The sequence below is a fragment of the Tachyglossus aculeatus genome, chromosome 2, assembly GCF_015852505.1.
Source record: "Tachyglossus aculeatus isolate mTacAcu1 chromosome 2, mTacAcu1.pri, whole genome shotgun sequence".
Taxonomy (NCBI): Eukaryota; Metazoa; Chordata; class Mammalia; order Monotremata; family Tachyglossidae; genus Tachyglossus; species Tachyglossus aculeatus.
The window spans coordinates 31,700,260-31,723,145 of NC_052067.1; the positions used below are offsets into that span (position 1 = coordinate 31,700,260).

Below are 22,886 nucleotides of genomic sequence, written 5' to 3' on the forward strand. Positions count from 1 at the left end.
AGGCAATAGAAAGGAGGTTCTATTCTTACAAAGATGGATCAGTAACTGGTGGAGGCTTTTGAGGAGTGAGGAGACGTGCAGAACAGTTTTTTTAGAAAAACGGTCCAGGCAGAAGATTGAGGTGTAGACTAGAGCGAAGGGAGACTGAAGGCAGGCAAGTCAGCAAGGAGGTGGGATATGATGGGTGTTTGGACTAGCAAGGCGTAGTAGTTTAGATGGAGAAGAAGGGGTGAGTTGTTGAAGTGCAGTAAAGGCAGAATTGGCAGGAGTTGGTGTCAGCCTGGATATGTGGGTTGAATGAGACATGAGTCGAGAATAATGCCAAGATTACAGGCTTATGAGATGGGTTGGATGGTGGTGGTGTCAACAGTGATGGGAAAGTCCCAGAGAGGAATGGGTTTGGGTGGGAAGAAGAAATGCCAAAATTTGTTTTCATTACACGTTTTGGATAGAACTCTGCTAGGAAATTAGATAGTGTTCTTCCAACAATGCCAGTGTAAGCCTATTTTAGTTACAGCACAGTGTGGTATTGGAAGAAATGATTTGCGTATGTCACATTTTGTGGCATTTGGACACAGAAAAGTATTATTGCTTAAATTTTCCTTAGCCAGGGATTTTTCAAGAATTCAACCTCCACATTGTAGAAATGGGTATGTAGGAAAAATGCAAAAGAATTGAGGAATGGTTTATAAATGTGGAATCAATCAATCAATCAGTCGTATTTATTGAACGCTTACTGTTTGCAGAGCACTGTACCAAGCGCTTGGGAAGTACAAGTTGACCAAGTGGAATTAATCTGGACAAAATTCCGTGAAGGAAATGAATTTTTATAGTTTTGGAAAAGGGGAAAGACATAGTTTATTGAAAAGGTGGGTGGACACAGGCAGGCAGGAGGGAAGGTAAGGCCTTTCCAAATTCTTAATTTGGAAGATTTCTTTATTAGACGTTTGCAGTTTCACACTTTTCAAAAGCTCTCAGTAACTTTAAAAGGTAAAGATGTCTTAGCAACTGAGGCTGAAATTTCTTTCTCATTTTCGTAAACATCGGTAGACAGCTCCAATAAAACATCAGAAATTTAAATTCTAAGCAGGTCTTTATCATTGTTTAACTTCATTCATTTTCACTTAGGCTACTTTGCGTATGCTTGAACTGAAATTTATTAGTGCAGGGAAATTACCAATTAGGAAGGGTCTGTGTGAAGCAGTGTGTCCTTGTAGAGAGAACATGGACCTGGGTTCTAATTCCGGCTCTGCCACGTGCCTGCTGTTTGATCTTGGGTAAGTTATTTAAACTCTCAGTGTCTCACTTTCCTCATCTGTAAAATGGGAATTCAGAGCTTGTTCACCCTTCCCCTTAGCCTGTGTCTGCTTGTATTGTATCTACTTAATACTTAGTACAGTGCTTGGCACATAGTAAGAGCTTAACAAATACCACAATTGTTATAGAATACTGTCATTTCTGCCATAACGCATGTTTTTGCTACATGAATGCTATGCATCTGACAATGCAACATGATCCACAGTTTGTTACAAGTAGATACAGTGTCAGAAGTGTTTTTGTGCATGGCAGTCAAGGAGAGAATACTATTTCTGTAACACAAGGTTCTTCAGGAACACAACTTATATGTTATAGGACAACCAACTGTAATACAGTTGGAGTTTTGGAGTAATCATGGCCCAAAACCAACATAAAATGCTGTTTTTTAAAAATTGTAATAATGATAATAATAAATGTGGTATTTGTTAAGCACTTACTATGTCCCAAGCACTGTTCTGAGAGCTGAAATAGATACAAGGCAGTCAGGTTGGACACAGTCCCTGTCCCTCATGGGGCTCACAATCTCGATCCCCATTTTCCAGCTGAGGCAACTGAGGCCCAGAGAAGTAAAGTGACCTGTCCAAGGTCACACAGCTGACATGGGGCAGAACAGGGATTAGAACCCATGACGTCTGACTCTCACGTCTGTTCTTTCCACTAGGCCATGCCACTTCACCCTCATATCAGATAGAAACTGCAGGTTCTCACCTATCAATTCCAGCTGTCATTAGTACTCAGAGATTACTTCTAACCCAAACTAAAATGTACACTTGTAGCATAACAAAATCCAAAAATCAGTTTTACAAGTGTTTCCTGGGCCCAAGTCTTTATTTACCACTTTAATAATTTTCAGGTTGAGTTTCATATGGTTGGATCCTATTTTGCTTTACTTTAAGGTGGTAGCTAGCCAATACGTATCTCTATGTAATGTCAGGTCTGCAAGGAAATTTTTTTTTAAATCCATTGAAAGCTAGTTGAATGTAGAATACTATAAGAGTATAAACAGCGTAAGAGAGGCCTTTAACGAAACATAAGAGAGTTATTCAGTCACTTTGCTCCCTGGCTTCGGAGCTCATTGCCAATTGAAGTAAGGAATGCTCTGACTTCTGGGACTTTTAAATCTAGACTTACAAGTTATTTGTTCTGTTTAGCATTTTTAAATGATTCTATTAGGAATTGTATGTGCTTCAGTTTTAATTTTAACACATAATGATTGTAAAGCACCCTGGGATGCTTGCAGGAAGGGCGCTATAGAACTACTAGATTGAACAGTGTTGTGTTAATAGTCTGTGGGATTATTACTGGATAATAGAATTTCACTGTGGCCAACACAGAATAACTGAACTTAAAAGACATTAATTTAGTAGTCTTACTTGTTTTCTCTCTTCTTTATAAACCATACCTATATGCTTTCTTTCATAGTCACACTTGTAACATAAACTCCCATGGCTGTTTCCTTGACAAACCCTAACCTGCAAAAGGGTACATATTAACCGTCTGTGTAGGTCTTCTGGAAGAGTAAAGGAAGCGGTAAACCCACTTTCACAGAAAAGGTCTGTATTAAGAAATTAACATGTGCTTATAAGCATCGTGATTTTGAAAAGAGCTTTTGAACAATTAAAGTGGTCAGTTCCTAGAAACCACACAGATCTTAAATCGGCTTCTTGAAAATCTTCACCCATCAGATATAAATTATTTTTTCCAAATAAAACTATTGTTAAAGTACTTTACTGTTCATTTAACAACCAGTAATTATAATTCTCTTGTTTTCAATTTGTGTATCTTGCTGACCTCTCTCAGTGATCCAAAGTATAGATATGTATATGCGCATATCAACAGTATTTATTGAGCACTTACTGTGTATGTGCAGAGCAATGTACTAAGCACTTGGGAGAGTATAATACAACAGAGCTGGTAGACACATACATGCCCTGTCCATAAGGTGCTTACAGTCTAGAGAGGGAGACAGACCTTAAAATAAATTACGGAGATGTACATAAGTGCTGTAGGGCTGAAATGGGGTGAATATTAAGTGCTGATAACAAGGGTATGGATCCAAATGCATAGTCAGTGCTGAAGGGAGACGGAGTAGGGGAGATGAGAGCTTAGTTGGGGAAAGCCTCTTGGAGGAGATGTCATTTTAATAGGGTTATAAAGGTGGGAAGAGTGGTGAGGTGTCATATGTGAAGAGGAAAGGAGCTCCAGGCCAGAGGGAGGACAGGTGCAAGGGCTCAGTGAGAAAGATTAGACTGAGGTACAGTGAGCATGTTGGTGTTAGAGGGGTGAAGTGTGTGGGCTGGCTTGTAGGAAATCAGCAAGGTATGGTCAGAGGAGGCGAGGTGATTGAGTACTTTAAAGCCAAAGACAAGAACTTTCTGTCTGATGCGGATGGAGGAGTGGGAGACCTGGCCTGAATGAACATTTTTTAAGAAAAATCATCCAGGAAACAGTGAAGTAAGGATGAGAGTGGGGAGAGACAGGAGGCAGGAAAGGCAGTAAGGTGGCTAAAGGAGTAATCAGGGCAGGATCAGCGGAGCAGCAGTTTAGATGGAGAAAGCTTGGATTTTAGAAGACGTATAGCCCTGAAGGAAGTAAAAGCTCTGATTTAAACTTTTAGACAACTGCAAATTGAAAACTATACCATTTATTGGGAGAATAAATCAATAAAAAATAAGTAGATAAATTCATGGGTGTTTGACAGCTGATAGGGCATAGCTGGGGAGGTTTCCTGATAGAAAATATTTAAGGAAGGCTTTAAAAGAAACATGGTGGAGTGAAACAGAAGACAGTGTGCATTTCCAGGTGAGTGTAGTAAATGTAGCATGAGCATTGGCTAAGAAATGGGAGAGCTTAGAGAAGAAGTCAGTTAGGAGTTGGGTCTGGAGGGAGGGAAGAGTTCGAGCTGGATTGCTGCTAGCGAAGGGAGCCTAAAGTAGGTATCCTTGAAACCAATACTCAAGAATTTTTGTTTAAGTGAGAAGCGATGAGACTCCATTGGAGAATTTTGATAAGGGAAATGAGGTGGTCCAGTAGTTGTTTAATAAAGATAGGTGTGCAGGGAATATTTGGATTTAGTTTCTAGTGGAAAAAAAAATCTGATATTTGTGTAGAAATATCACTTGTTCTCCCTGAGTTTTTTTCACCCATTTTTGTTATTGAAGGGATCAACCTCAATAAACTCCTGGAGAAAAATTTAATAAAATAAAAGATAGTACTTCTTTTTTTCTTGAGAAAATATTACTGAAGTTTGCAAAGTTTCCCAAAACCCAGACCTGTAAAATATATTTTCAGTCTCTTTGGTTTGCAGTCTCCCGTGTATATTAGCAGTGTCACTCCATTCCTTTCAAACGGCCAGTATTTCACTTTTACTTCTTTTCATGATCCTCATATCATTAGATTAAAATAATACAAGCTTTTGCCCACAGCAGATGTACTCAGATTTTCTCAATAAGTATATCTATCCCTGGAAATCAAAGGAGCATAGGGCCAAAATATGTTACATTTCTTGGAGAGACATTTCCTTCTTTGGTAAAGTAGTTTGCTTTCTTGATTTCTGTTCATTCCAACCTAATTCCCTTTGGGTCCAGAGCAGTTGGGTCTGCTTTTATGTACCTGGCAGTGCTCTCATTAATGAAACTCAGTAAATGGAAGAAATGTAAAGGAAAATACTCAATTCTCCTTCTCTTTGTGAACCGACGATCAGCTTCAATCTGTCAATCAGTTGCAGCATGTTTAAGTGTGCGTGACCAGCGAATTATCCTATTTGGGTTTTTTGCCACCTTGTATCTAATTTTAACTTTGTAAATCCATCAAAATACCTTTTCCTTTTCCTCTTGTATTTTGGGTGAGTATGAGTCTTTTAAATTGCAAAGAACAAACAATATTTGCAAATATTCTCTGACTTTCTCACCCATTGCCATTTATGTTGTAGGTGAATATTCGTTCATCCAGTTGTATTTATTGAGCGCTTACTGTGTGCAGAGCACTGTACTAAGCGCTTGGAAAGTACAGTTCAGCAATAAAGACAATCCCTGCCCACAGAGGACTCACAGTATATTGTGTGTGCCCCTTTAGCCCATTTGTTGAGTTTAGGAAAAAAAAAATTGCTAATAGATCAAGTGCAAAATGTGGCCCTTTGGGTTTAAGTTCATTTTCCCTGTTTCTTCTCCAAATGCCTTTTTTTGCTCTAACATTAGTACAGTTTATCATCTATTTAAGTTAAGTACCAGATTTAGGATCTGGAAAATATAATAGCTTGAACTTCCACAGGTGAATGGATTTATTAAAGAACTACAAAAGCCTTCCTTTATTGCAAAACTAAACTGATTAAGTGTTTTATTTTCTCATTGCATGTTAGACTGGATTAAAAAAACCCTCATAATTAAAATTTTACTTCCACTAATACAATATTAAGAAATTACTTTCAGGCATCCCTGACTAAAGAAAAGCATAACAGAAAGTAGACAGTTTTGAAATGGTATCTGGTTTTGTTATAAATGTAATAATAATAATAATAATAATTACACTTATTGAGTGGTTGCTGTGTTCAGAGCACTGTAATAAGTGCTCGGGAGACAAATTTGGTAGACCGATTCCCTGCTCACTAGAAGATGGTATTTATTAAGTGCTTACTATGTGCCAAGCCCGGCATTAAACAGTGGAGTAGATAACAGGATAATCCAGTCAGACACAGTCCCTGTCCCACATGGGGCTCACAGTGTAAAGGGGAGGGAAAACAGGTATTGATATAGTAGGGTTTACCAGAGAGTAGTCATTCATTCATTTATATTTATTGAGCGCTTACTGTATACAAAACACTGTACTAAGTGCTTGGGAGACTACAGTGTAACAATAAACAGACACATTCCCTGCCCACAATGAGCTTAAAGTCTAGAGGGCAAGACATATATTAATATAAATAATAAATCACAATAATACAAATATGTTAGGATGAAAAAGATGGATAAATACTAGCTAACTCTTAGAGTAGTCCTTCCTCCCTACATACTATGACAATTAACTGTTGTAATCATGTGACATTAAAAGGGCCATTCCTGAGACTCTAGAGAAGCAACGTGGCTCAGTGGAAAGAGCGCAGGCTTTGGAGTCAGAGGTCACGGGTTCAAATCCCAGCTCCGCCATTTGTTAGCTGTGTGGCTGGGCAAGTCACTTAACTTCTCTGGGCCTCAGTTCTCTCATCTGTAAAATGGGGATTAAGACTGCCAACTTGTACTTCCCAAGCACCTAGTACAGTGCTCTGCACACAGTAAGCGCTCAACAAATATGAATGAATGAATGTTAGCCCCCCGTGGGACAACCTCATCACTTTGTAACCTCCCCAGCGCTTAGAACAGTGCTTTGCACATAAATGCCATCATCATTATTATTATTATTACTACTAGAGGTAGAGAAATTGTTGGGAATTTTTCATAGAATTGTACTGCTTTTAGCTTGTTTTTACTATTTCATATAGGATATTGTAAACAAAATCCTTATTTCAATTGATCTCACAGTTTTTTTTTTTACTGTACCACTTGTAGTGTATCTCAAGGATATGTGTTAAGGCTGCTATTTTAAGAATCTGGTGTCACAAGACAGCCAAAATTTAGAACTGAATGGCAACCTAAGTTGAAATTGTCTTCTCTCGGTATGTTCGGCTTCTGAATATGCTGTACTTCCCAAGAATATAGTTTAGGAAATCAGTAGATGATCAAAAAGCAAAGATTTTGGGATACCACAGGGTACCTGGACAAGTCGAATATTGTATTGAAAATGTCTTGCAGCTTGGTTTTCATCAAGTCCAAGCCAGCCCTTTACCCAAATAAAGGATGGCACACACCCAGTGTTGTCCATAATCCATCGTGAAAAGTGTGCAGTCTTCTCTGGGACTGTTAATTCCTTTGATATCATTTTTGATATTTTCATAGAAGCATTAAATCCATGTATGGTTTTAAATGGAACTGGATTGAGTGTTACCCTGTATATGAGGTTGACTTAGTTTTCATTTTTCCAGAACTAAGTCCTCAGCTATGTGTGATTTACCTTGCCAGATCTCTTCTCTGCAAAGATGTGTGCCCACAAGTGGGCTGGGGGACAGAGAAAGTGAAAATACCCTAAACTCAGGGCTGAAAACCTAGCTTTTCAGGAAAAAAAAAATCAAGCCCATAGTTTGACAAATTGTTCAGTAACTGATCATTTTATTGAGAATTATTAAAAGGTGCTTAACACCATTGTGCCGTTGATATAATATATTAAAAGGTTACTGTCAAGATTAGTGTTCAGTTCTGAAAATCAACTGCAATGGTTTATGGACATCACTGTCTTAGAATACTAGGAAGGAATAAGATTTTCATTTAATTTACAGATGGAGATATCTAAATTTTTATTGGGCTTTATTGAAGAGCTTGGCAGTAATAAATTTTTCTTTTAAAAATTATGAAGAAAATGTACAAATGCTTCACACTTATGGTAAACCAAATTTAACAGATGTAGATTATATACAAGACAAAGCTGTGAAAACAGCCAGTGTCAAAATAGTATAGAATTAAAACTTACATAGGATTCTTGTTTTTTTATGCTTGCTTTCTAGAATACTCTGATTCAAAACGCACATTCCTTCCTCCAGAAAAATTTCAGATTCTTAGTTAAAATTAATTAGCATTCAGAAACCAGATAGCATGTTTTTGGGTATTCATGAGATCTCTGGGAAAAAAAAAATGTTTTTAACTTGTAGAAATGTGTTGCAACACACAGATGGGAAGAAAAAGAAAAAAAAAACCTCTTTAGCAAGCACTGTGTGTAAAAGGAATATTACATTTTGCACGCTCCTGATTACCCTGTGTAAACAGTTTTTGACATCTGTCTTTATAGTTTTCGAGGAGAGGAAGACTTTGTTAAAAGAATCATTTTTATACAGCAGTCACCATTTCAGTTTTGCTTTACCTGTATTATGAAAGCAGATGGTCTGCATGTCTTTTGAATATTTATAACTATCAAAAACAATCTCTTGCTATTCACCCTTAGGCTTATGAGATGTCAGGACTGTTCTGGTTGAAAAAAAAATCATCTTGGGTGTTTACAGAAAGAGGATTACATTAAGCTGAAATGACTATACATTTTCCAGTTTAATATTTGTCCATCAGCTGTTTAATCGTATTTAGATAATTGTGTAAATAAGTTGTTGCAGCCCTTGCCCTCTCCCCGATCGAGCTCGGAAGCTTTCAAAACCCAGGGAACAACCGTTTTGTAAATGCTGTTGTCTTTCTAGTCAAATAACCAGCAAAGCCCAAGTTTTTGTAAAACACACCAATGTGAAGTAGTAGAGACAAAAAAATCTCCAGAATCTGGCTCATCTAAATTATTGATTGGAACTGCTTACGGGGGTTCTGTTGCTCTTAGCCTATAAGTGCATATTTGCCCTGAAAAATTGTCAGTGCAAATATCATTTTAAGAGATTGTTCACCCTCTTATTCTACGTGAAAATTTTAAGGTTATTTTGGAGAAACTTGTGGGACAGTGGGGGTTAATTGTTTTTGACTAGAAGCTGAGCAATCACTGATAACAGATTTTTCTGTGGTTGGTTGATTTGGCAGAAAAGCATGAACAGTTTTGGTTTAGTTGATTGAATAACCTGATTAACATTGTTTTTGTTTTTTTGTTAAAAGGACAACACAACATTTACAGTTATAATCCACCCCACCTTTTTTTTTTTTTTTTTTTACCTTGTTGAGGAACCTTCTGGTTGAAAGTGAATAATAGATATCCCTATGAAAACACCACCACTGGTTATTGAATGACTAATCAGACTTAAATGACAATCCAGTTTCTCCCCTACTTTTCCAAAAAAAATTATCAGTAGAAGTAAGCTTCATGCCTGCCTCCTACAGAAAATTCTAGCATGCATTTTTTTTAGAAATGCAGTATTCTGAGAGAAATGCAAATTTATGCCTTAAAAAAACTGGTGAGTTTCAGTAGTTTAGAGTTGTTTCATAACATATTCTAGTTATATCTAAATTGCACCCTGGAAAAATTCAATCCTTACTTCCACACAGGTAGACTATAAAAGGTATTTGATCAGGAAAACCCAGGCTGTGGCCAGTGGTGTCATGCTATTGGGGTTTTGTGAAAATGGCTCTATTTCAAGATCAGATGGAACTTTATCAGGTACTCTTAAAGAATATTACTTCTCATAGGACTAGCTCCTTTATGAATCTTGGTCCCCTGGTTAAGCTTTGGGAGTGACATTGGGACATGGGACCTATGGCCAACTTATGCAGTCTATCAATTTTATTTCACAGAAAGTGAAAGCTGTGTCCAGATCTATGGTGAGTATATTGTTGATGCACTTGAATTTGACATTTCAACCGACTGCATATTTGTGTGAACTTATTTTCCTCAGAGGACATACATTTTATGAACAGGCTCAGTACATAAGAGCTAGTGAGTATAGAAATGGGCTGTGGATGTATTTTCCTCATCAGAATGCAATTCGTCGGAACCGTCTTGTGGCTTAGCTTTCTCCTTCAGAGATCTTGTGTTCCTGTTTCTTGCACAAAAAAGAGTGATTGAGTTATCCTGAGACCTAAAAGTGTTTTTTCGAAAGGAAGATCATTGAACCAGGTGCAGTGAAAAACAAAGAACTGTTCACTTTGAACTTTAGAGAAGCCCTATTTGATGAGGCATTTTTAGGAATGGTTTGTGGCTTGGTGATACCAAGTGGCAGTGAGATTCTTACAGCCGTAGCAATAAGAAATCAAAGTTGGAAATGATGAAAATTAGATTTTCTCTGGTGACTTGCTGAGCTAATAAGGTATTAATGTTGACCACAGCTGATGCCATTGGTGAAATAGGTGTTAAACAGCTAATTCTTAATGAAAATTTGAGATATGCGTATTCTGGCTGGATTATTTACAGAGTTCATGACACCTTTCAGAGTGAGTTTATTAAAGAGGAAATTTCATTTGGTGAAAATGTTTGGATGTACCTCACTCAAAGGCGAGAAGAAGTTGTTTATTATTTCTAAAGCTTTCTTCAACTAAGATTTAGGAAAATCTTCATTAATAAATACATGAGGCAATAAGATGAAATCTCTCATACAAATTTCATTCTTTACTTCTTTCACATAATTATATAAACTGAACATTTGTCCCAGTATAAATATAGGGTTGTATTCCAAAATGGGCTTCAGAGTTTGTGTTATGTAGTGTGGTTGTATACACATAACAGTGTTAAAAAAAATAACTATACAAAATGATAGGCTAGATTGAGAGGCTAGGATTTCAGTCAGTACTAGCCTTCCTGAAAATACTCTGCATGTGGGTATTCCATACCAAACTTTAAAAAATTGTGGCATGTAATTCTATCTAGAATTGGAGAAGCAGCGTGGCTCAGTGGAAGGAGCCCGGGCTTGGGAGTCAGAGGTCATGGGTTCTAATCCCAGCTCTGCCACTTGTCCAGCTTTGTGACTTTGGACAAGTCACTTAACTTGTCTCAGCCTCAGTTCCCTCATCTGTAAAATGGGGATTAAGACTGTGAGCCCCACGTGGGACAACCTTGATGACCTTGTATTCCCCCCAGCGCTTAGATCAGTGCTTGGTACATAGTAAGCGCTTAACAAATACCAACATTATTATTATTATTATCTAAAAAATGTACAGAAATGCCTATTGGAATCTGGGAAAAAAACTTAAAATGAGTGTTTTGTGTGTGTGATGGTGGCGGTTCTTTTATTCAGATTTGTGAATGTTGTGGAAGGATATGAACTGTCATCCATAAGGGGAATCAACATTATCCATCAGAGGTTTGAGGCCATGGTTTTATTAGTGTCTGGCTATCGATGCCATTATTACAAAAGAAATAAGCTTGATTGAATCTGATTGATTGTTAACTGGTTCATGAAATCCTTTGGCTATAGTTTTGGCAACTGTAGATAAGGATCTTTTACACTTGATTGTAGTAGGATCTTAGTTAAATTATAAATTATCTAAATAATAGATTCAGTTGTAGGGTACTTCTTTAGTGGAGTGAAAGTGTGGAAATGGGAATACAGTAGTGCCCGATTAAAAAGCTCTGAGCCCCTGGTAGACTCTCTGATGGACATAATTCACAATGAATACATGCTCTAGGAAAGCAGCTTTAGGAGCAACAGAATTTAACTATAACATAAAGACTTGTACTTCCCAAGCGCTTAGTACAGTGCTCTGCACACAGTAAGTGCTCAATAAATACGATTGAATGAGTGAATGAATATGTGTGTTTTATAAAATTAATGCTGCTAATTGAGAAAATACAGAGAATCCCACAATTTTAGATAAAAATATTTGGTACCTAAGTATTAGAACTGGCCTTTGTGGTATCTAACTATACTTAGGACAGTGGTCCTAGTCTGTGAAATTATATCACCGTAGCCCAGCTTCAGTTAAACTTTAAAATTTTAAAGTTTTTATACATGAGGTGGAAAAAGTAACTAATTGCTTTTTAGGACTTGGTGAAAAATGCATTCAATTATCGCCTTTCCCTTGCCACGATAAAATATGACTATTTTTAATACGGGTCAATTGAGAAAAATTGTGTGCTCAAGACTTAAGTATTTGACATTTGTCGTTCACTTATTGTTGATGGTTCTTCACTTTTCTGTGTTTTAAAATAGGGTTTTGCTTTCAGAGAATTGATATCTTCCACCGTAGGGTCCATTTGATTTCTTTAAGCATCTCTGATAATTTAGCAAGCATAAAATATCTATATTTTAGGGATTTTAATAAGTTTGAAATTACTAAATTACACTTTTCTTAATTGAAATGAACCTGATGATAAAATAGCTTTTCCTCTTTGAGGTGGTTTATTATGAATATTTTAAGTGCCTTGTTAAATTAAGTCACTCTGTCCTTGAACTGTGAAACTGTAATCTTTCTTATCATCCCCATTAGTTTGGTTCTTATCTTTGTGAAATAAAGAGAATGACAGGTGCACACTACAGCCTTGTTGTCTCATAGTAACAAGAAGAACTCTGATTTTGCAGTCAGTCTGGAAGTTTCCCAGGACCTGAGTTACATAGCACTTGTGGAGCTAAGGTGATCCTGAAGAAGTTTATCTCCTGGCTGAGAACTTTGTCCTTCATTGAGAAGATTGTTTGTAGTAGGAAAAGGAATTATTTAGTGCTTGCTATATGAAAAACACTTTACTAAATGCTCGGAAAGAATAGGGGGATGAGAATTACTGTCCTTGTCCTTGCAGGGGCTCACAATCTCAAAAGAAGGGGTTGTTGGAGATGGAAGATTTTTTTAAGCACATTTTTGATTATATCCTGTTTTAATTTCAATAAGTTGAAGTCTTTGGTTGTGTTAAAAATGTCAGATGATATTCAACTGATATCAACAATTGAAATAATTTCTGTTTTCCAACCTCCGCTTTTACGTATTTAAAATGTTTTTTTTTCCCCTTTTCATTCAGAGTATGATTTCTTCCATTGTGAACAGCACTTACTATGCAAATGTCTCAGCAGCAAAATGTCAAGAATTTGGAAGGTGGTATAAACATTTCAAGAAGACAAAAGATATGATGGGTAAGCGAAAACGGTTGTAGTGGTGGCTACATCCCATTGCATGTTGTGTTGGGGTGTATCACAGTCTTATCTAAAGCCAGGTATTTTGATTGCCCAATTAGAGATCAATTTAGCATGTTTCTTTTTTTTTGGATATGAGTATAATGAGATAATTAAATTCAATAAATGTTTGTGTTTAAATCAGCCAAAGTGACTTGGTTGTCAGACATGTAGGAAATCATGCAATGGGAGAGGAAACTGTCATTTTGTAACATTTCAGTAAAGACCTAAAAGGTCTTGAATCACTAATATTAGAAGTGATTTCTCTGAGTGTTAAGCATTGCCTTTTGATATGAAATTGTGTATTTTTACAATCATTTTTTCAAGCAATAATTGAAGTATTTCATTAGTCCGTAAGCATGTAATAATAATGCTGGTACTTGTTAAGCACTTACTATGTGCAAAGCACTGTTCTAAGTGCTGGCACTGTTCTAAGCGCTGATGAGTGCAGTAGTTGTCTTCATCCTAGTTACCACTGCCACTCCTCCCCACCCCCTCCAAAAAAGTTTGGGTTAACATATACATTCATTCCTTTGCAAAAGCCTTCCCAAGGTGAAGTGGTTTCAGCACAATATAAAAAACGTCTATTATATAGCAATTAAGGGATAAATTTAAAACTGAGTTAAAAATTACAGGGGTAAACCATGTGCTTTGGCTGTACATAAGCTTTGATTTATGACAGTTCCTTCTAGTGAAGTTGTTAAGGTATTCACAAAAGCAAACATAATTAAGGTTATGTTTTGATTTCCATTAAAACCTTCTGCTTTCACTCACTCGTAACCTTCCAAATATTGTCTTTGAAAATGCTACCACTGTCGGGGAAGTGATATTAAAACATCTTTAGATATTGTACTCTGTTTTTAATCTATTTCTTTAAATCTTCAGGACATGTAACAATATCATTCATGTAGCAACAATAATAACATTAATAATTTTCCTAAGGTTTTAGGAAGCAAGGGAGAGAATCTAATTTTGACTGAATGTTGAGGATGTTTTAGCTTTTAGTATTTGAAGAAAAACCATCCATCTCCCAAAACTGATTCCTTGCCTTTTATAGCTTAAGGCTGTAATGAAGACAATGCATCACTTTTGTGATAATTGCTTGAATTACTATTCTGTGTGAATGGCCCACTTGGGCTGATCTTTGCATTCAGTTGTGGAAATAGGTTTCTTCCTGCTTCCTCCTCTTTCCCTCCTCCCCCAACTCTAGTTTGTTTGAATATATTAATAACTTTAGAAACAAAAGATACATTTATGAACTGTAAAGTTTGACTTGTGATAATGAGGAATAATAGTTAAGATTTAGAGCATATCTAAAGTGTAGCATGGTAATGGAGGTGGGGTGGGGGAAGAATCATCTAAGAGGCTGCCCATCCAATGGGGAAATTTGTCCTAATTTGGGGGAGGGAGGGAGAATAGGTGTCATCATTATTTACTTAGAGGGTCTGTTTTCCTTCAAAAACACCCTTTCTGGTGAGTGAGTTGACCAGTTTTTGGAGGACCTAAGGGCTCTATGAGGGTACCTGTCACATCAGCAAAATTGCTTTTCACACCAAGGCTACCAAGACACTACATGGACTACTAAACCAGTTTATTGCTGAAGAAGCTTTTCTTTAAGTCCGTTTTTTGTTGTTACCACTTTGCTCTTATGTCCAAATGAAAAACATTTATTATCCATCACTGGCACTGAATCTTTAGAAGTCCAGATTTAAATTCCAAATGCCATTGCTTTTATTCTTCCTAGGATAATAAACAACACAGTTCAAATGCAAACTTAGTTGCTTACAATTTTTGAAATAGTATATTTTAGCTTATAAAATATCCTCATCTGTCTACAAGTTCTGAACACCAAAAATTCATTATCAGTCATTTTTCTAGCATAGTGCAAAGGAGACTGATCCCATCCAACATTTTTTTTTTTGGGGGGGTGGGGGGGGATCTGTCAAGTTTTCCCAGTTTCAAGGACTTAAAACTCTACTGTCATTTCAGTTTTGGAATGATTCCGTGTGCCAGTTTACAGGAGGTGTTGTCTAAAAAACGATTTTATTTTTGTCTGCTTTAGTCGAAATGGATAGCCTTTCCGAACTATCCCAGCAAGGTGCCAACCATGTCAACTTTGGCCAACAGCCTGTCCCAGGGAACACAGCTGAACAGCCTCCATCCCCTGTACAGCTCTCTCATAGCAGCCAGCCATCCGTTCGGACTCCTCTTCCAAACCTACATCCTGGACTCGTATCTACTCCTATTAGTCCTCAGCTGGTAAATCAACAGCTGGTAATGGCCCAGTTGCTAAACCAGCAGTATGCAGTGAATAGACTTTTAGCCCAGCAGTCCTTAAACCAACAGTACTTGAACCACCCTCCTCCTGTCAGTAGATCTATGAATAAGCCGTTGGAGCAGCAGGTTTCAACCAACACAGAGGTGTCTTCCGAAATCTACCAGTGGGTGCGCGATGAATTGAAACGAGCAGGAATCTCCCAGGCAGTATTTGCACGTGTGGCTTTTAACAGAACTCAGGTTAGTATTTTCTTTTCTTTTTTTTTTTGGTAACATTTATGAAAAATGCTGTTCTTCCTCAGAGCTCACCTCTTCTCCCTTCTCTCCCCCTCGTTCTTAACTGTTACTTTCTGTATTCTCATGAAAGAAGCCACCTGTATTTGTATATCGTGTCTGTGCCCTGCTTGACTTTGTATACAAATCTTAAAATGATCAACCATTGGTAGCCATTCCTCCAATGCCTAAAAAGCCTTCATCATTCCTTTCCTTCTAATTCACCATCCACATTGATTTTCTTAGCAGCTTTGAGGAGAGGAAAACAAAAGCTATGATAGTGCCCTTCATGAATCCTTTGTAAAATCACCTGGCTTCAGCAAAGCACTAGCATTGCTTTATCCTGCATACAATTTGATGTTATGTGTATACAGACACGGGAAAAGAATATGGCATTACTTGTGCTATGTTGGAGTCTCTTAGATATCAAATCCCAAACCTTTTCCTATACTTTGGGCTAAACTATTTCTTCTTGGAATGAATCCAATGTGTTTTCTTACACTAACTAAACCAGAAAGGAAAATGTAACATATAATTAATTAGAAACAGCAGAACAAATTGTTCTTAATAAGTCTTGTTAAAGATATAAGCCAGTGACATTACTGCAGGAAAGTTTAGTTGTGACCCTCTTAACCAGGAGAATCAGGTTTATCACCCCTTGCTCTCTAATATTCTTGTGCTTTGCACATAGTATAAGCACTTAAATACCATCATTATTATTATTACGTTAGTATAAACATGCTTTGAATTTCATTCTGAATTATTCTTAATCTGACCAATGCCAAAATTCAGTTTTCAAATGGTGTAATAAATTTACAGTAAGACTCATTCATTGGCAGAGTTGTTGTAACCAACAGAATTACAAAAATCATATCTTGTTTTTAGTTCACTTAGATTTTTAACTCATAATAATTTGTTCTATGGGTCAGACTCACTTTTTAAAAATATTTAAAATCACTGGTAATTTGTTGTTATATCCATATTGATAAAATCCAATGTTGGCATGGTTTAAGAACATCATCTTCTTGCTATTATCATTTTAAGTACTCACTTGAATACAAAGCTCATCAGTAGCATCGAATCCAAAGATAGAGCTTGTTTTCAGAAGACATAAATTTGCCAAGATATTTATATTTTGTGGCCTAGTGGAAAGATCACAAGAGTGGGGAACAGGAGACCCAAGTTCTAATCCCAGCATCGCCACTTTTCTGCTATGTGACCTTGGGCAACTCACTAAATTTTTTGGGCCTCAGTTTTCTCATCTGTAAGATAGTGATTAAATACTTCTCCCTCCTTAGACTTTGTATGTGGGACATGAATTGTGTCCAGTCTGATTAGCTTGTATCTATCCCAGGGCTTAGTACAGTGCTTGGCAACACATTGCCTCCCTCCACCCATAAGAATACTTAGTAGATTCCACAGTTATATTACTATCCACTCACCTCACGTAGTGGATAAAGTATGAGCTTGGGAGTTAGAAGTCATGGGTTCTAATCCTGTCTCTGCACTTGCCTGTGTGTGACCTTAGGCAGGTCACTCTGATGCCTGTTTACTTGTTTTCACCTATCTACTTGTTTTGTTTTCTGTCTCCCCCTTCTAGACTGTGAGCCTGTTGTTGGGTAGGGACCGTCTCTATATGTTGCCGATTTGTACTTCCCAAGCGCTTAGTACAGTACCCTGCACACAGTAAGTGCTCAATAAATACGACTGAATGAATGAATCTTGGCTTTTTCAAGAAAGCCAAATTCAAACTCAACTCAAAGATGAACTTGGTGACAAAACACAGAAGGGGGAATCAATTAAGTCATTTGTACTTTTGAATGCTTACTGTGTGCAGAGCACTGTACTAAACTCCTGGAGAGAGTACAATATAAAGGAGTTGGTAGACACAGTTCCCTGCCCACAAAGAGCTCAGGGGGTAGAGAACCAGCCATAATTTCAGCAACTGATCTAAAACTTTAACATGACAAAATCTCTTTTGTTGTCCCTTGGTTTGATCCATAAAACATCAGATGAAGAGAATAATGGAATCTGAAAGTTGTGGGGAGAAAAGTGTAGGAACATAATTCATATTTAAAAGAGAAACTGGTGATGTGTAGAGTAATCTGCAGACTAACAACTGGGAGTTGGGGGAGACAGATGGCTGCACTTGGACAGTGTAAATAGAGAAGGTGGGAAGTGATGGCATGCAGCAGAATCTTAGAGTTTGAAGAGAGAAGAGTTTCTTCTCGTTCTGGTCATGGAGAACAACTGGTTGGCATCTTCACAAACACCTTTCAAGTATTTCATGATTGGTAAAGATAACAATATTTATTGAGCGCTTACTGTGTGCAGAGCACTGTACTAATTGCTTGGGAGAGCACTATATAACAACATCTGGTAGACACATTCCCTGCTATGCATTGTGAAAGTGTTTTAAAAAATTGAAAAATACACTCCCTTCTTCCAGCTTCCCTCCATATCCTCTCTGCTCCTGCATCAACTATTTTTTTTTTAACTACAAAAAGTGATTGAGGGTAATGGGTTTCTGAGTGCAGAGGTTTTCAAGGACATGACTATGGTAAAGGCTATGCTGTCCAGAATGCTTGGGGGAATGATGGGAGATACTGGTTAGTCAAAAGATTTGGTTATCTAATTTTCAGGATCACTCCCAGCCATTATTCTCCGGAGAGGGTTTTGTTTAGGTTATTACAGAAGGCTAGTCAGAATGGCATTACTGGGGGGAAAAGAGCCCTATTGGAAGTCTTACTGATTCCTGATTTGCTTACCTTCAGGTTCACCCATTCTCCCCTAACATGAGTTGCATTCTTGGGGAATTCTGTATTAAGGAAAGCTCGTATTGTAGTACTCACTCATCCAGGCACATGTGCACAAACATTTCTGCCGACGCTGTGTTGCAGTGTATCCAAACAGGCTCGTGTTGTCCGAAGAACGTCCTCCAATGCCCTAACGGCATTCTAACCAAACCACATGGTGAAAACGTGCGTTATGGCGGAGCTGAATGTACTTGATGTGATGTAGCACCTGGAACTCCTCAAGGAGAACTGATGGCTAATCAGTCAGCTTAACAAAACACTTTGCTGCTTGCCTATCCTGCCTTGCCCAGCACAGTCTCATTAAGAAGACTCCCAGGAGAGTTTCTGCAAAAGGTTTCAGCAGAACCGAGTGCAGACTTTATCAGCCTTTGCTTCCTACCACTAGAGGAAGACTCAATCAATCAATCAATCGTATTTATTGAGCGCTTACTATGTGCAGAGCACTGTACTAAGCGCTTGGGAAGTACAAATTGGCAACACATAGAGACAGTCCCTACCCAACAGTGGGCTCACAGTCTAAAAGGGGGAGACAGAGAACAGAACCAAACATACCAACAGAATAAAATAAATAGGATAGAAATGTACAAGTAAAATAAATAAATAGAGTAATAAATATGTACAAACATATATACATATATACAGGTGCTGTGGGGAAGGGGAGGAGGTAAGATGGGGGGATGGAGAGGGGGACGAGGGGGAGAGGAAGGAAGGGGCTCAGTCTGGGAAGGCCTCCTGGAGGAGGTGAGCTCTCAGCAGGGCCTTGAAGGGAGGAAGAGAGCTAGACTCAAGTATATTCTGACACTGGAGGCTCCTCTGCTGGGTCAGGGATGCAGGATTGCTACAGTTTTCCCGAAGAGTTACCAGATAGCACAGTTTTTACTGCATTTTGCTCTTTACAGTTTGTGAGAGGGAGAAAGACAGAGAGATTGCAAACGCAAGTTGAACAATCTAGTCACTGACTAGACTAGGTGTTCGGTTGATAGCATCTATGTGGACAAATATATGTACTTCCCTGAAGTACATATGTGCCCAACAAACATCTGTAGAAGCATACACAACAAAAGGACAAACATATTTTGTTTTCTGGCAAGGAAAGAGGGTAGAGCCAGCACATGTTAATGTAGAGTGCGATCCAGAAATCATCACTTCTTAGCCCAATTTTAATTCGGGTACTATTGCTAGAGCCATTTAAGGTTTATTTGTCCTACCTACCACAGGTTCACCTTCCCATAACTCCCATTGGTGTGTATCGGAGTTGGGGGAAGAATGGAAGCCAATAGAATTTTCAGTGTGCTTTTAACAGTTTTGAAAAAAATAACCTTTCCTCGTTAATGTCAGAAAAAAAGTGATAATTTTGTTGAGTAGAAATCTGTTACTGTTAGTTCTGATCACTTAACTAAGTCACGTTAAAGTTATAAAAATCACATTGCTACTTTTTTGCACTTGGATAACCCTAAAGGAGATTCAATTTTTAGTCTTCGTTGCTTATATAGGGATAGTCTTCAATTAAGGACTGGGTTTGGCTACGTTTGAAACATTTAAAAAAAGTTGTAACTAAAAACATAATGCTGCGTACATGGTAGCACCTCTATTAAAGAGTGCAGACATTGCTTTTGCACATGTAAGCATACATGTGTTTGGATGATCACACTAAAACACAGCTGCATTTTTAATGATTAGACATTCATATGAATCCATGTAGTGTGTTTATTTCAAAGTGAGTGAATTTCAATAAAAACAGGTGCAGAGTTTTAGTGTACACTGTTAGTTCAGGGTACTAAAACATACTAATACATATGTATATTTGAGCTTTGCACAGTTAAATCTCTTCGCACATTTGTGTGGGCTTATAATTATTTGATTACTTTTTTCAACGATATTGTTAAAAACGATCTATAAACTATGTAAGCACAAATGTAAAGTGACTGCGCTTTCAGATCACAGGAATTGTTTCTATTTGGGAATACCCATGTTTTTACTTAGTTCCACCCAACAGGGTATTAAAAACATACAACTTAAAATGGAATAAAACTGTAACATGTATGGATTTCCATTTGTAGTTGGAAATATAACCTTAAATTTCATGCACTGCATGAAATCCATGGTCACAAAATCAATCAATGATATTTATTGTTTGCTGAGTTGAGAGGGAGCACTGTACTAAGTACTTGAGAAAGTTTAATGAAGAGAGGTGACAGACACATTCACTGCCCACCAGGAGCTTACTATATTCTTAAAAGATTATTTTAAGTCATAAGAGGACCTCTATTTAGAAAGAGTCTTTTAAGCATGATTGCTATCAGAGTTCACTAGATAAAAAAAGCTTTTTTTTAGTATTGAGTTGTAAGAAACCTTTCTTTCAAGATAATTATTTTTCTTTCATTTTAGTTTAAGATGTCACAAACTTGGAAGGACATTAGGTATAGCAACATGCATTCTGTAATGGTTTTTATGAAACCCGGAGTTTACTCTGATCACTTTCTGAGGCCTTTTCCTTTTTTCTTCTGTCTTTGGCACACTTTATTTTCCAGTAAAATGAAGAATGAAGATGGATTATTCAAAACTGATAACAGTAATGGACCATCATGTAATGTTTTATTGAATTTGAGTTCTGTAAATTATGTGGTGGAGGGAAATTTGCCTGCTTAAGTATAACAGAAATTGCCAGTGTGTTCGTATAACTCTTTACAGTGTAATTTAAGAAAAAGCACACTATCCATATCACTATTGAATAAAAGGTAAAAAGGTGCTATTACACTGTCATGACAGCTCTCCTTTTGCTACTAAGCAACACAGATAAATGTGTCTGCTTGCAACTTACTTGGCAAATATCCAAGTTAGTGGGTGGAGTTAGGAAAACTGATCTTTCACCTGGGCATTTGACTTTAAAATTCACCTCCTTTGGAAGCAGGTAGCACTGAAAGATGTCCTATTTAGTTTCGGGGGAGGTTTCAGAAAAATTGTGTTTTCCTTCCAAGGGCTTTGAACTTCCATGGGGCTGATAAAAATCTATTTGAATCAGTGATTACATTCAAAGAGGAGACAAACTGGGGGCCAGACAGGCTGTGTCTTTCTGATTGGCAGACACGTCCATTTATCTACCATTTTAAAGAATTCATAATTAGCTTTTGAAAGCACTGATAATATTTATTGAACATTTTTGTGCAATTACTAATGAATTCTACTTGCGATGACTTGTAAACTCCTCTGGGGGAAGGGGAACCTGCTTAACAGTACTTCATTTTTGCTAAAGGGAATTTAGAACTTTCATTTTTCAATCATGGAGCTAGGCTTGTAAGAAAGTTCTACATTTCCATACAACAATACTAAATCAGAAGGCCAGAGTTACATTTTGACAAATACCTCTGGAATTGGGTTATACTGAGGCTAAATCTATATTAGCTAGGTATTCCATATGCTTCCCTATATACGTAATGATACTGTTTTTACTTTATTTTTTTCCAAGGACTTTATGAGAAGTAGCGTAGTCTAGTGAAGAGATCATGGGGCTGGGAGTCACAAAGACCTGGGTTCTAATCCCAGCTCTGCCGCTTGTCTGCTATGTGACCCTGGGCAAGTCACTTAACTTCTCTGTGCTTCAGTTACCTCATCTGCAAAAATGAAAATTAATTGTGTCAACCCCATGTGGGATGTGGACTGTGTCCAACCTGATTAATTACCTTAGCGCTTAGTACAGTCTCTGGCACTTAGTAAGTGCTTAACAAATACCATTAAAAAAAAACCCAAAACAATTACAACAGTTACCTTGTGCAATCTAAAGAGATACCACTACGCAGTCCTGAATTTATGAAATTTCAAGTTGGGTCAGTCAGCACTTTGAAGGTTTCTAATTTTACACTCTTGTCTCAGCCTTTTCAGCATATCAGTTGTGACTCTATAATACCAGTCCCCTTAATTTCACCAGCTCTGGTGAGGTAGGGGAAATGGGGCACACAGAAGCAACAAAAAATGGGAAAACAATTTCAAAAGCCACGATGGAGGGCGAAAAGGGAGGATAAAGTTCAGAGAGATCAGAAGAAGAACAAGATGGGCAGGGAGAAGGGAGTGAGGTTACCAGACAGAGTACCTAGGTAGGGTCAACAAGTCGGTTTTACTTCTGATAAAATAAAAATCAAGTACCCTATTGTGGAGTTTCTCTGAACAAGTACAAATATATTAATTCAGCTGAATTATAATTTAACATGAGTGTTCCATTCTGGATAATTTTGGCAAAAAATGGGGTATTTAATCGTGCTTCAGTAACCAACCTCCCTCCCATTTATGAAATTGTTCCTATGAGAATTGGTTTTTGACTTGCAGCATTTCAATTTGTTGCAGTTTTCAGAATCCAGCTATGTCATTATTTCAAAGAAGGCTTGTATTCCCATTTTACAGCTGACACTGAGGTTAAAAGTTTTGCCTAAGTTCACGCAGCAGGCTAGTTGCAGATCTGGGACTTGAAACAGGTTTCCTGATTCCCAGGTCTATGCTCTTCCCACTAGATTACATTCCTCCCATGAGTTCAAGGACATAAAATAACTACTTCACAAAGTGGAATGGAGAACTATTATTTTTGACTGGGAGAAGTATTACGGGGGCACCCC

General features: G+C 37.6%; 1 protein-coding gene across 8 annotated transcripts in view; it reads left to right on the plus strand.

The window, feature by feature from the left end:
* Window positions 1–22,886, plus strand: part of SATB1 (SATB homeobox 1) — a 108,047-nt gene that overhangs the window by 38,196 nt on the left and 46,965 nt on the right. For all 8 annotated transcript variants that reach the window (XM_038768199.1, XM_038768188.1, XM_038768207.1 and 5 more), the window contains exons 6-7: window positions 12,766–12,877; window positions 14,979–15,433. In XM_038768199.1, the coding sequence (XP_038624127.1) occupies window positions 12,766–12,877; window positions 14,979–15,433 (567 nt within the window). The remainder of the gene's footprint in view (window positions 1–12,765; window positions 12,878–14,978; window positions 15,434–22,886) is intronic.